This window comes from Mesoplodon mirus, assembly GCF_964341445.2.
Source record: "Mesoplodon mirus genome assembly, chromosome: 11".
Taxonomy (NCBI): Eukaryota; Metazoa; Chordata; class Mammalia; order Artiodactyla; family Ziphiidae; genus Mesoplodon; species Mesoplodon mirus.
Genome location: NC_138987.1, coordinates 28556568 through 28571265, shown reverse-complemented (window position 1 = coordinate 28571265; position 14698 = coordinate 28556568). Strand labels below are relative to the sequence as shown.

General features: G+C 38.0%; 1 protein-coding gene across 10 annotated transcripts in view; it reads left to right on the top strand.

Moving 5' to 3' along the window:
• Positions 1-7499, top strand: part of SLC41A2 (solute carrier family 41 member 2) — a 152401-nt gene extending 144902 nt beyond the window's left edge. For all 10 annotated transcript variants that reach the window (XM_082634448.1, XM_082634450.1, XM_082634449.1 and 7 more), the window contains exon 11: positions 4065-7499. In XM_082634448.1, coding sequence (XP_082490574.1) covers positions 4065-4250 — 186 coding nt within the window. In that variant the 3' untranslated portion in view covers positions 4251-7499. The remainder of the gene's footprint in view (positions 1-4064) is intronic.
• Positions 7500-14698: the final 7199 nt, after the last annotated feature.

Sequence of the window (14698 nt, the reverse complement as noted above, 5' to 3'; positions counted from 1 at the left end):
TCTCTTAGTATGCATGCATACAGTACACCAAGATATTGGTCTTTCTGGTCCTTGGGTAGCCACATGGGATCTGGGCCCAGCAGAGCCCCTCAGGCTAGCCTTCTTTAGCCTACATAGTTTTATCCTTTTAGGGTTGCAAGAGGGGAAAAAATCATTGTTTCTAGTGGAATTGCTGAACTAAGGAGCTCCACATCTTCACACTTAACACGCAGTGCCACATTGCTCTCCAAAGTATTAATAATTGTGCATGTTGCCAATGTGGAGTTCTTTTTTACCAAGACAATGTACTTCACTGATGGATGAGAACTTGGGCTTTAGTGTTAGACTAAACTTGAGTGGATGAGTTTGAGCCTGACTCCCTATGAGCTGTGTGATCTTGGGCAGACTTCTTATACTCTATAAATGCCTTTGTTTCCTCATAGCTCAAATAGGGATAGTAAAAATCGATAGCATTTTACAGAGGTGTTTTGAACATTAAATCAGTTCATACACGTTAACCTCTTTGAATACCGCATGGCCCCATAAACAGCCATTTCAAAAACAATGTTCACTATTATTGTTGTTTAAAAGGTGATTTCTGTCAGTCAGATGGTTATGAAACAGAGTTCAGTGTGGTTTTAATTTACGTCCCCATATTATTAGTGAGGTTGGGCATCTTTTCACATGTTTATTAGAGCTTTAGGTTTCCTCTTCTATTCTGTTGGATTGTTTCTTTTTCTAATGAACTGTAGGAGTTCTCTGGATATTCTCTTAGTATTTGAATACTAATTTTTTTGTCAGTTATGTGTAGTGCAGAGATTTTTTTCCAAGCCTGGGGCATGATTTTTAACTTTATTTATGGTATTTATTGAACCACAGGAATCTTTAATGTAAGTTATAAACAGTTCCTTTAATATATTATGCATTTTATTTATGAAATCATTCCCTACATCAAGGTCTTAAAGACCTTCTCTTACATTTTCTTATAAAACTTTTTGAGTATTGCTTTTTTTTTTGGTAAGATATGCCTAGGCAGATATTGCTTTTTTAAAAAATAAATTTATTTATTTATCTATTTTTGGCTGCATTGAGTCTTCATTGCTGCATGCGGGCTTTCTCTAGTTGCGGCGAGCGGGGGCTACTCTTCATTCCATTGCGCGGGCTTCTCATTGCGGTGGCTTCTCTTACTGCGGAGCCCGGGCTTTAGGTGCGCCGGCTCAGTAGTTGTGGCTTGTGGGCTCTAGAGCACAGGCTCAGTAGGTGTGGTGCATGGGCTTAGTTGCTTCATGGCATGTGGGATCTTCCCAGACCAGGGCTCAAACCCGTGTCCCTTGCGTTAGCAGGTGGATTCTTAACCACTGTGCCACAAGGGAAGTCCAAGTATTGCTTTTTATATTTGTCTTTACCTGGAATTTATTGGGAGTATGAGGTAAGGGTGCCATTTTAGTTCTATTTTGTGTTTGTGGACCATATGGTCTCTGTCCCAACTACATAATTCTGTCATTGTAGTACTAAAACAGGTTTCTTACCCTCTCTGACTCACCTTCTCCAAGTGAACATTAGAGATGATAACAGTACCTACTTAATAAGAAGGTTGTGAGGATTAAATAATAGACTAAATACACAATAAGTAAGCAGATAGGTAGAGTTGTGTTCCAATAAAATTTTATTTACAAAAAACAGGCAGCAGGTTGAATTTGGCCCATGGGCTATAGTTTGCCAACCCCCGTTCTAGACAAATCTCCCATTCAGTGTAAATGTTATACCACGAATTAGTAAATTATATATCACATATGTATGATGTATGTTATATAAATTTATATAAATATACTCATTATTAATATATAAATACATAATGTTATTAAAAATATACAATATGGATTTATTTGTTTGTATTTCCTGCCAATCCCAGAGAAAATAGCTACCCTCATTCTCTTTAAAAATTTTGTTTCCTCCAGCACGTATTACTCACACAATCAACAAATTTCTTTATTGAACCTTCATATACTCCAGTATTACAGAGTTTACTACATAATTTGTTACATTTATAGACAGCCCAAATTGGTTTTTTTTTTAAGTTGTTTTGATAACTTTTGGTAACTTTTACCCTTTACCCTAAAACTCTACCCTCTGACACTGTGTGTTATACACTAGTGTCTCCTGACCCAATAACCTTCTTAAGTGTACATCTCCTGCCCTCCTTGCCCAGGACAAACAGTTCTTGTTCTCATAGGAGTCTCTTATACGAAAGACCTTGTCTCCCGCTGATTTTTATGCCCTCAATCAGATATCAAGGGTCTACTTTGTGAGCTAGTCACTCTGCTAGGTGCTGGAAGCACAGGGGTGAACAAGTTCCTAACACACTGCCGAGCTGTGGCCTGACCCATCCAGGGTCCAGTGGGTGACACTCTCTCGGTCTGTACACTATGCTTTTATTAATGTAACTTGAGACTGTGCTGCCTTTTTACCTTTCTCTTCATCTTCCTAAACTGAGGCTCTTATTAATTATCTCAAAGTAAGTATGGCAGATATCAGGCCCATTTTGGTTTTGTTCTCCTCAAATGAGGAGATTGAGGGTTAATGGTAAGAAGCTTGCCCAGAGTCATATAGCTGATAAATGGCCAAAGTGGAAATCAAATCCAGATCTTATGACTTCCAAATCCAGGATTATTTCTAACATTCCATGCTTCCTCCACATGCAAAACAGATTGTCCTGAAGAATAGGACAATATGATTCCAAAACAGTCTTTCCCATGAAACACTAAGGAAGAATCAGCCTCATACAAAAGAAAACAGGACTTAAAGTACAACCTCTCTCTCTGACTGATGTGCAAAGACATGTGAAATTCCCTCCTTTGGATTAAGTATATGGCTCTCAGCTTGGACAAGCCACCATCCTTCCTGGTAAAGGTGTCAGAGCTAAACCACAGCACAGAAGTTTGGAACCCCAGGCAGACACCCCACCTTCATGGCCTACTTGTCAGAGTAGTGAAAGGTCACAGACCCTGGACTCGGCTAGACCTAGGCGGGCTTCCTCGTATACGTAAGTAATAGCAATGACACTGTTAAAATCAACTAATAGCAGACGTCTGTTGAAAGTGTATTGTGTGCCAGGCACTGAATTACTCAGTCTGTTGTTTAATCCTCACAACATGCTCATGAGAGTAGATGCCATTATCATCTCTAATGTTCATTTAGAGACATAGAGAGGTTAAGTAACTTGCCTATAGTTAGCCAGCAGGTATAGAGGTATGCTCTTAACCAGTATCCCGTACTTGCCAACTTGTCCTAAACCAGTGAATATTAACCTCTCTAATCCCAAATCCCTTTTAATACTTTAGGTGTTTGAAAATTAGAGAATCCTCTTACTCTAAATGGATGAAAGAAAAAAATCATTTATCTGATCCCCAAATTCAAAGCATTACAAAGGTCTTAATATTCCTGATATCCTAGAAGATACTCATATCACCTTAGTATATGAATAGCCCTTTGAAATATTTTGACCCTGTCTATCTATAAATATATCTGTATCTGTATCAACAAGTCATTCCTCAGTGCACTTACCTTCTGGTGACTGTTCTTACCATTGAACCGAAGTTTTCCTTGACAAGCCACCAGTGGCCTTATAATTAGTAAGTAAATGGTCAGTTCTCCATTTTTATTTTATTTGATTGTACCTGCAATAGGAGAATGTTATTCCTTATTTTAATTTTTATTTCCTTCTTCATATGTCTTCTTCCTTCTTCACAGATTTATCATATAGGAAGAAGGTGAAACAACAGTGGTTTGGCAAAATGTACAATACTATTAAATATAAGGAACATGGTGGTTTGGGGAAGGCTAGAAGAAAATGAGAAGATATATGTGACAAGTTGAAGAAAAACTTTATTAATTGCAGCAATACATAGTATTTTTCTTGTGAAAAGAACATGTTACTGTCAATTAACTCTTTCTTCTTTTCCAGTGAGGTTCTTGACTTAGACGCATGCTGTTCCCTTCAGAGAGCAGTGGCTTAGGCTTACGGCCGTGTTTACTGGGCCAGGACTGTCCAGGCGACAGGAGTAATCTTTGGTGCTCTTTTCTAGGTGTTTACCTTGCTGTGGATTGCTGACTGGATGGTCCGTCATTTCTGGAGGAAAGGAAAGGACCCGGATAGCTTCTCCATCCCCTATCTGACGGCACTGGGTGACCTGCTTGGCACAGCCTTGTTAGCCTTAAGTTTTCATTTTCTTTGGCTTATCGGAGATCGAGATGGAGATGTTGGAGACTAATAAATCCTACAAACCGCTCTCAAGTTACCAAGAAGGAAAACACAAAGACAACCACTTATGGCTCTTTTTCAAAAACTTTAATTCAGTAGTTTGACTTCTGCGAGGGTAATCTTCAGTTGGCCCTGGTTCCATTAAATGGCCTTAACATTTTATTTTTAAAGAATTTGTGCTGAAACCAGAATGAACAGTATTTGTGCTGCTTTTCATAGAATAAATGATAATTTGACATAGATATAGACACAATCTCAAGCTCTGAAATAAATAGGAAAGAATATAGGATGTTTACAATGAATAATTTTAAAACCACAGACGTAGCAGAAATGTAATGTATTACTGTTTAACTCATAATGCCACGTTAAAGGAAACAGAGTTCTGGTTTAGCCTTTCTTGTCTCACAGATGTGTTGTACTGCAAGGCAGACTTTAAAATGAAAGGGGCCCAACCAAGCTTGTAATAGTTCTAACTAAGCCCACCTCTCTGCCAGCTGAGGATCCATTTACCAATTACTTTGCTCCTAACCTGACCTCAATATGTTCTGCTGAGTATGAGATAAACTCACTTTTACCTGTTTGTATGAATTTCCCTGTACTGATGCTAATTTAATTTCAACTCTGCAAGTTCTCGGCAGGCTACCCTTTAAACACAGAACGGCCTTTAATGAAAGCAATAGGTCTTTTTTTTTTCTTTTCTTTTTTGGCCGTGCCATGTGGCATGTGGGCTCTTAGTTGCCCGACCAAGGATCGAACCCGTGCCCCCTGCACTGGGAGCTCAGAGTGCTAACCACTGGACCGCCAGGGACGTCCCACCAGTGGGCCATTTTTGATCATTGATTTGTTGAAAGAATGTTGATCTTTTTCTGAAGACTTAATAGTCCAAAATGAGATAACCTGAGCTGTGTTTGTAGAAACAAGATGATGTGAGAAATCGTGCGTGTGTGTGTGTGAGTGTGTGTGTGTGTGTGTGTGTGGTGTGTGAAAGAGAGAGACAGAAGCTTTTGATGGAGAGCTAAATCTTTGCTAAAAATTGTTGATAGCAAAGATCATAGTGGGATATTAGCATTCTGTGGTTATTCTTTAGCACATTTTATTGGTATGCTTTTGTCATGCGGTGCAAAAATTTTGCTTCTGGCCAGAATTTAGTATTTGTTACCTACCTTATAATTAATACTTTCTTTTCATTAAAAAAAACTGTACCATTTAATATAACCAAGCTATCATAAGATTTAGAATGAGCAAATGATTCACTCGCTCCTCTTAAGAACTCTATTGAAACTTGTAGGTTTACCATTTTAAAGGAAAAATTGGTGGGGTTACTTCGGTTATTGCTCATGCCTGTGCACATCATCTGTTTGCACAGGCTGACTTCTACGTGGGAGACTATCAGGTACACTGCTATGTTTCTCAAATATTTTTCTAAAACTCTGATTGTATTCTGAACACTTGACCAACACCTTAGTTATTCAATAGGTAAGCATTTTTATATTATATATAGTTCATTTTTTAAAAAATGCTGTGGAATCTCTCAAGACTGTCAGATATTTAATAATTTAACTGATAAAGGGAAGAAGAAATGCACATCGACTTTGACCGTTGTGTTTTAAGTTGTCAATTAGTGTTAACATTATATAAGTAGTAGGTTGTTTATAAATATATTGGGGGAAGTGTTCCTATTAAGCTCTTTAAAATAAGGGGACTGTGGTTTAGAGTTATATATTTTTGCTTATTTTGAAACTTTATTCCACTCTTCTGCCTTATAATGAAGCTACTGAGGCAGAGAACTGAACTAATTATAGAATTTCTCCTTTGGAGAGTTATATTGTCACATAGTGAACATTCTTATAAAAGAAAGAATGATTAAGTTGATGAATATTTAGCTGCAAGATTTTTTATTTTTAAAATATCCATAAATTCTTTGTTTTTATTGTAAAGCATTTGTAAATTGCTTTTTTACATTTGGGCTATATGATTCAGAAGGATTTATGTTTCCCAGTGATTTCTATTTTCATTTTTTTAACCTAAAGAAGTGCACAGCAAACCACATTTTTAAAGCATTTACCAACAACTTTAGTGCATTACATATTCTAAAACACATTCAAAGACATGTATTATTTAGTACTCACAACAGTACATGTGAAATAGGTCAGGTAGATATTCCTATCTCTATTTTACAGCAGAAGAAACTGAAAATCAGAGAAGGTACATTTTTAATGTTGCACAGCTACAGAGTACCCAAATTGTGATTAAGTACAGGTCTCCAGTCTCCTAAGCCAGTTCTATTTCTGTGACCCTCCAAATGTACCAAGAGTACCTAACTCATTAATTGAGAGGAAATCAACTAGAGAAACAGGATTTTCTAAAATAGAATAGAGTATTGCTACATCTCTCCAATTTCAGACAGGTAAATCTTCATTTAATATATCTTGATGGTAAGTATAGCCAACTCTAAATTATTCATGTTCCTAAGACCAAGGAAATCAAAGATAAATGAATACTTTGGAAGAAAGAACAATGCCTTATTTCATAGAATGTTTAATTGCCACCACCCTTCCCAGATCTAGCCATTTTCCATGAGATGCTAACAGATAACTAGGATGACTGATATGAGTTCTGTCCCCTCTCTCTTTTGCTACCCAATCTTGGCTACAGCAACAAAATGTCTAAAAGACATGTAATGGGAAAAAAAAAAAAAAGACATGGAAAAATCAGTCACCAATTAGCTGAATTAATTTATAAAAGAGGTTTAAATTCCTTTTAAAAAAATTTTACTGGTTTTTTGAAAGCCTTTACATAAGTATGGAACCAATAAGATAACTTTGCCTACCCACAAAAATCATTTATTATCAGTCTTACATACAGCGAATTCACAATATTTATTTTTATACAACGTAAGTTTGCTTTCTGAACTTCTTCGCTTCACTAATTTATCAGGCACTTTATTTAAATACAGGTAGTCTTTTCAAAGACATTTTTTATTTTTCCCTACAATCATTTTTTTCTTTAAAAAATAAAGTTTCTTAGAACCTAATAAAATAGAAACTGATGGTAATGTATCTTCTGGGAGACATCAAAAATTCCACGACGTAGACTATCAATGATGAAGCCAAGTGAAGTACATTTTGAAGGGTCTTTCAGTAATTGGGCTTCCTTGCCTTATAATATAGCTCTAGTATAGTATACCCATTTATAAAAGGCATCTGCCATCTTTGAATTGTTGTAAACCAAATAATAAAATTTAAGGTTTATTTACCCAGCCTTGTTGTACTTACTTCTTGATAAACCAGATGAACACTGAGCCTGTGTGGAACTCACCCAGAGAGACTGGATGGTCTGTGTATATATGTTGTGTTTATGAGCATAATAAATTGGGCTTTGACCATACCTAGAGCTCCACTCCATTGCTTTACCACTTTTTCACTGTTAGGTTCTCTCCTAATTATTCAGCTTAGGTTCCTTGGCCCATCAATCTGTACATCCTCAACTGCCTCCTTCATACTTACTGGACAGCTCTGGTTAAATACAGCTCTATGCCTATCCTTTGCCTACATTTGAACAGCTGAATATGTTTCATGAAGAACCCATGACTGCTAGGACAGATCTTTACATTCATAACCTCAGACATCAAGTTAACCCTCAACTGCCCAGCAGCCTCCCCTATTTCTCTAATCACTTCACTCTCTGGGAGATCAGGCTTTTGTCCCCACCACTCTACTGAAAGTACCCCCGTCAGGGTCACCAGCAGTCTCCATGTTGCAAATCCAGAGATCAGTTTTCAATAAAAATCCTCATCTTACTCAGCCTCTAAAGTTATATGACAGAGTCTCCTTCCTCCTTGAAATACTTTCTTCACTTGGCTTACAAAAAAGTCTGCCTTTTGCTTTCTTTTCTGCACCGCTGGAAGCCTCCTCTCTGTCTTGCTGGTGGTTCCTCCACCTCTCAATCTCTAAGTGTTGGAATGCCCTACAGCTCAGTTTTTATTACCATTTCTCTATTTTTTTATCCCTAGGTGACCTCACCTATCTCATTGTTTCAAATGCCATCTATACCTATTATTCCTAAATTTCTCAATCTAGACTCTCACCCAAGTTCCACATTTGTATTTCCATACTAAACAACCAATGGATCACTGAAGAAATCACAGAGGAAATCAAAAAATGCTTAGAGACAAATGAAAATGAAAACACAACGATCCAAAACCTATGGGACACAGCAAAAGCAGTTCTAAAAGGAAAGTTTATAGCAATACAGTTTTACCTCAGGAAACAAGAAAAACATAACCTTACACCTAAAGCAACTACAGAAAGAAGAACAAACAAAACCCAAACTTAGTAGAAGGAAAGAAATCATAAATATCAGAGCAGAAATCAATGAAATAGAAATGAAGAAAACAATAGAAAAGGTCAATGAAACTAAAAGCTGGTTCTTTGAAAAGATAAAATTGATAAACCTTTAGCCAGACTCATGAAAAAAAAAAGGAGATGGCTTAAATCAATAAAATTAGAAATGAAAAAGGAGAAGTTACAACTGAAACCACAGAAATACAAGGGATCATAAGAGACTACTGCAAGCAGCTTTGTGCCAATAAAATAGACAACCTGGAAGAAATGGACAAATTCTTAGAAACGTACAATCTTCCAAGACTGAACCAGGAAGAAATAGAAAATATGAACAGACCAATCACAAGCACTGAAATTGAAACTGTGATTTTAAAAACTTCCAACAAACAAAAGTCCAGGACCAGATGGTTTCACAGGTGAATTCTATCAAACATTTAGAGAAGAGTTAACACCTATCCTTCTGAAACTATTCCAAAAAATTACAGGGGAACACTCCCAAACTCATTCTATGAGGCCACCATCACCCTGATACCAAAACCAGACAAAGATATCATAAAGAAAATTACAGGCCAATATCACTGATGAACATAGATGCAAAAATCCTCAACAAAATACTAGCAAACCAAATCCAGCAATACATTAAAAAGATCATACACCATGATCAACTGGGATTTTATTTTAAAGACTTTTTTTTTATGTGGACAATTTTTAAAGTTTTTATTGAATTTGTTACAATATTGCTTCTGTTTTATGTTCTGGGTTTTTGGCTGTGAGGCATGTGGGATCCTAGCTCCCCAACCAGGGATCGAACCCACACCCCCTGCATTGGAAGGTGAAGTCTTAACCACTGGACCATCAAGGACGTCCTGATGAAGTAGGATCAGGACAAGTGGGATTTATCCCAGGGATGCAAGTATTCTTCAATATCAGCAAATCAATCAGTGTGATACACCACATTAACAAACTGAAGAATAAAAACCATATGATCATCTCAATAAATGCCGGAAAAGCTTTTGACAAAATTCAACACCCATTTATGATAAAAACTATCCAGAGTTTTTATCTCCAGGTTTTATCATACCTCAACATAATAAAGGCCATCCATATACAACAAACCCACAGCTAATATCATACGCAACGGTGAAAATTTGAAAGCATTTCCTCTAAGAGCAGGAACAAGACAAGGATGTCTACTCTGCACCACTTTTATTCAACATAGTTTTGGAAGTCCTAGCCACAGCAATCAGAGAAGAAAAAAGGAATCCAATTTGAGAAAGAAGAAGTAAAACTGTCACTGTTTGCAGATGACATGATATTATACATAGAGAATCCTAAAGATGCTATCAGAAAACTACTAGAGCTCATCAATGAATTTGGTAAGGTTGCAGGATACAAAATTAATACACAGAAATTTCTTGCATTTCTATACACTAACACTGAAAGATCAGAAAGAGAAATTAAGGAAACACATTTGTATTTCCAAATGCCTGCTGAACAACTCCACTTGACTACTAGGTATCTTAAACGTTTGAACAACAGTATCAACCTCTGACCTAATTGACATGTATAGACCACTATTCCAACAACTACAGAATACACATTAAGGGCTAATCTCCTTAATATGTAAAGAACTTCTATAAATCAGGAAGAAAAAGACCAACAACCCAATAGTATAATACCCAAAGACAGATTGTTCATAGTAAAAACCAAATAGATGCTCAATAATTGCTCAAAATAAAAGAAGTGCTAACTAAAACCACACTGGGACTTCCCTGGTGGTCCAGTGGTTAAGACTCTGCACTTCCACTACAGGGGGCATGGGTTCCATCCCTGGTCAGGGAAGATCCCGCATGCCACGCAGCATGGCCAAAAAAATAAATAAATAAAATAAAAAATAAAATAAATACATTTAAAAAAATTTATGCAACTGGACAACCTTTTTACTTCCCCAGGACATTTGCCTGTGCTGCACCCATATCTTTGAATGCTCTCCCCCTCACTCTTCCCAAGCTAATCCCTTAAAAAAAGAAAACCACACTGAGATACCACTTCTTACCTGTCGAATTGGCAAAAATACAAAGTCAGAACATTCTCTTGGCAAGGCTGTAGGAAAACAGACAAAATTGCTAGTGGTAAATGATAAATTTACCATGATAAAATGATAACTGTACAGGGGAATCTGGCCATATCTACTAAAATTACAGATGCACTTACCATTTGATCCTATAGTCCCACCATCAGACCCAGGCAAGTGAAGCCCCTGCCCTGAGCCCTCTGCCACGTGCAGTGATTATAAAGGTATGGCCAGTGGGCTTAATCCAGTTCACTGCCTATTTTTGTAAATAGTTTTATTAGAATGTTGCCATGCCCATTTACTTCCATACTGTAACCAAATATTTTTGGCTGCTTTTCCTCTATAACAGCAGAATTGAGCAGCTGGCAAAGAGACCAAACAACCTGCAAAACCTAAAGTATTTACTCTCTGGGCCTTACACACAAAAAAGTTCACCCACCCCTGCTTCCTCAGTTTTTACTTCTAAGTCCCCCTCTGGTACCTGTGACTAGCCAAGATCAGCAGTGCCATCCGGGTAGGCTGCCCAACCTGAATCTGGTCCTGTATGGGCTCTAGTTGCCAGAAGCAGACAGCCCTTGGACTTGAACCTCAGATCTCTTTCATCAGCATTCTGATTGCAGCATCATTTCTGGCCTAGGGCATCCAAATGTGGGGAGGTGGTGGCAGGCATCCTTTACTCTCTGACCCCACTTCTTGCAGCCAGGAGGGTCTCCCCACCCTCCTGCAGGCTCCATGCTGTATGTCAGGCAGTCCTCCAGGGGTGGCCACTGCTTTCTCCCCAGAAGGCTCCACAATTGGCCCTTCCAGTGGGTGTCCTTTCTTGCCTCCAGTTGATGTGGTAATGCCATGCTCTCCCAGGTCAGTCTTAAATTGTATTGGACAACCATTCACTGTGTGGATGGGACCATTCTTCTCAATATGCTCCTGGGCCCTCGCCTAGGCTCCCCACTGGTGACAGTGTGTGAAAGGCAGTGGTTGTTAACAAAATATCCAACGATACTTGTTAAAGATGGTAAGGCGCCATCTTCACTCAGGACCATCGTGATAGATATAGGGACAACTGCAGTGGGATTTTACAGTGAGAGAGAGAGGTGGGGCTCAACTCCAAATACAGCACAAGCAAAAGAGCAGGGTGGGTGTGAGTGGATGGAAAATTACTACGAGGAAACATCAGGAATAAGAGCAATTCTGGCTAAACTGACCTAACGGGATTCTTTGCTGAAGACAGGCCAGGGTGATCAAATATTGCCTGGGAGAAGGTGGTGGATGAAGAACCCATCAGATATCGAGAGTGATCAGATATCAAGGGTAAGGGGTTCTGGTTAAACTGACTTAGGGTTCTTGCTAGAAATGGGTTTTACAAGGAAGTGCATAGATGGGCCTAGGAGAAGTTTCCAGAGCCCGACTAAAATTTGAATCTTTGTCAGGGTTCAGTCAACACTGAAAGAAATCACACCAAGAAATGCGGTAACCACAGCCTAAGGGTTCAAGAGACGGCATGGTTGGAAAACGTGTTGTTCTGCATTTACACTATAGAATTCCAAATGGCAAATTTTATATGATCAGAAAACAAATTATTGTTCATGGTTTCCTGCACACTTCTGGTGAGATGGGTGTTTATGGCTGCCATTAACAAAGCACGAGAACAACCTTTGAGAAAGCCGTTGGAAGTCCATATTCACTGGGGTAAGATGGATGATGCAGCAACACAAGTAATGTCGTAAACAGCAGTAAATAAATGGTATTAGGGAACTGCAGAGGCCAGAAAATCTATACTGCTTCCATACAAATAGGTCCTGAGGAGCCAGAGCATTGCAAGTAATAACAGTTTTATTCTCTTTATCTTCACAGTGGGAGACAGTAGCCAGGAATGGCACCTTTGACGATAAAGAACACAGAAGATGGTGCCTGGACTCTATGAAGAATCTTTGCATCCATTGAACAATCAACAAAGATGTAAGTACCTCTTTTCTACTCATTATACCAAATTTTCATCAATATATCTCCATACTTCACATGGGCCCAAGACTTTTGTAAAATGTTTAAAATTCAAATTGCTTATGAGGTCCAGGGCCTTGCAAAGCTTTTCCTGGAGACCCGCACACCCTAGAGGTCAGTCGACATCCAATTTTTGGAACCTAAATACAGATATTCCCAAATATCTATGTAATGGTGTACTTCAAAGTTATTCATTGTAGCTTTGTTTATAATAACAAAGGAAAACAACTCAGGGTCCTGGTGGAATAAATTGTGGTACAATCACACCATTGAACATAGCACAACTGGGAGACAAGAGGAGTGAGAAATATGTCTACAAACTGATAGGGGGAGACATCCAGGAGAAAGAATGAGGTGAAAAAAGCAAGGCATGGAAAAGTATGTAAAATATTCTCCTTTTTCGTAAGAATTAGGGAAATAAGGATAAATATTTGAGAAAGAAACACTGGAAGGGAAAAAGGGAGGGGGGGTGAAATTGTTACCTATGGGGACAAAGAGCAATAGGGTGCTCAGGGACAGGGACAGGAACAAGACTTGTCAGTGCATACTTTTTATGTCATTTTGATTTTTGAACTGTGTGGGTATTACTTCAAAAAATAATGCAAAATTTTTACCTGAAAACTATATTCTTTGACCTACTGTTCCCACTTCTAGAAATCTGTTCTAAGAGAATAATCAGAATGTACATTGCAGCAATTTTCAGCTTGAAATTTCTCATTTGCAAACAGCCTATAAGTTAAAAAAAAGATTAAATATTTAAAGATTAAATACAGTATGTTATACAGTCAATGAATTCATATTTGAAAAATCCTTTGATGAGTTAGAAAAACATTTGTGACAATGTGCGACCAGCACTGTGTACAAAATGACTGATGGAATGATTCCAATTTTTAAAATCATCAGAATATTTTAAATGTTTTTTCCTCTGGATGATATGATTACAGGTACTTTTTTCTTTTTAGAACTCTTCTGGATTGTCCAAATTTTCATTATTTTTTGAGTTCCTTCATAATTATTACTTTTCTAGACAATCAATCCCTATCTCTAATTAGCATTTAGTCATTGTTCAGGCTCTTAAAAAGAAAAAAAAAAGATCATGGGCTGTCAGGTGCAAAGAGGAAATGGCGAGGAAGAGGGGCAGCCTGCTGTCCAGAGAGTTGGCGACTCTGTCCTCTCTCCTGTCAAGTTGCCAGGTCTCTGTACAGTGGGCTGTTCCTGCCCCCTCTTTCTCACTATTTCCTCTCTGCTTTTCACCTGACGCCCCATGACCTTTTCTCTTTCCTCATCTTCTTTGACCTCTGGGCTACATCTCAGGTGTGCCAAGATTTTCTTACTTATGACTTTGGTTTCCTACGTATAATGACAGGCAGGAGATAAGCAGAGCTCGCATCCCAGCTTTACCCCTTCCTAGCTGTGTGTCAGTGGGCCACATCACTCATCCTAGCCTTTTAATTCAACAAATATTTGAATCTACCTAGCCGATTGATTCAATTTAACTCAAATATTTATTGAGCACCTCTTTTATGCTAGGCATTATTCTAGGAGCTGGGGCACATTGGTAAACAGCTCAGATAATAAAGTCTTTATGGGAGCTATATTCTAGAGCGGAGATTGAAAATCAATCAGATGATGATGATATCAGTAGAGCAGGGGGAAGCAGAGTACCTTCCATGAGATGTTCAGAGAAGAAGCCCTCTGTAGGGCTTTGAGCTACAATCTGTGTTTCTAGAAAGGGCCACATGTGAAAACATACAGAGGCTTAGCATTTCAGACAAAGGAAATGCAAATGCAAAGTCCTTGAGGAGAGAATGAGCTTGATCTACTCTAGAAACTGATGGAAGGCTAGTGTCTAACTGGACGACATGCTGGGTTTTTTTTTTTTTTTAAGTATTATACATTTTATACTTTTTTTCAAAATATTTCTATAACTTTTTTAAAATTAATTTTTATTGGAGTCTAGTTGCTTTATAATGTTGTGTTAGCTTCTGCTGCACAGCAAAATGAATCAGCCATACATATACATATATCCCCTCCCTTTTGGAT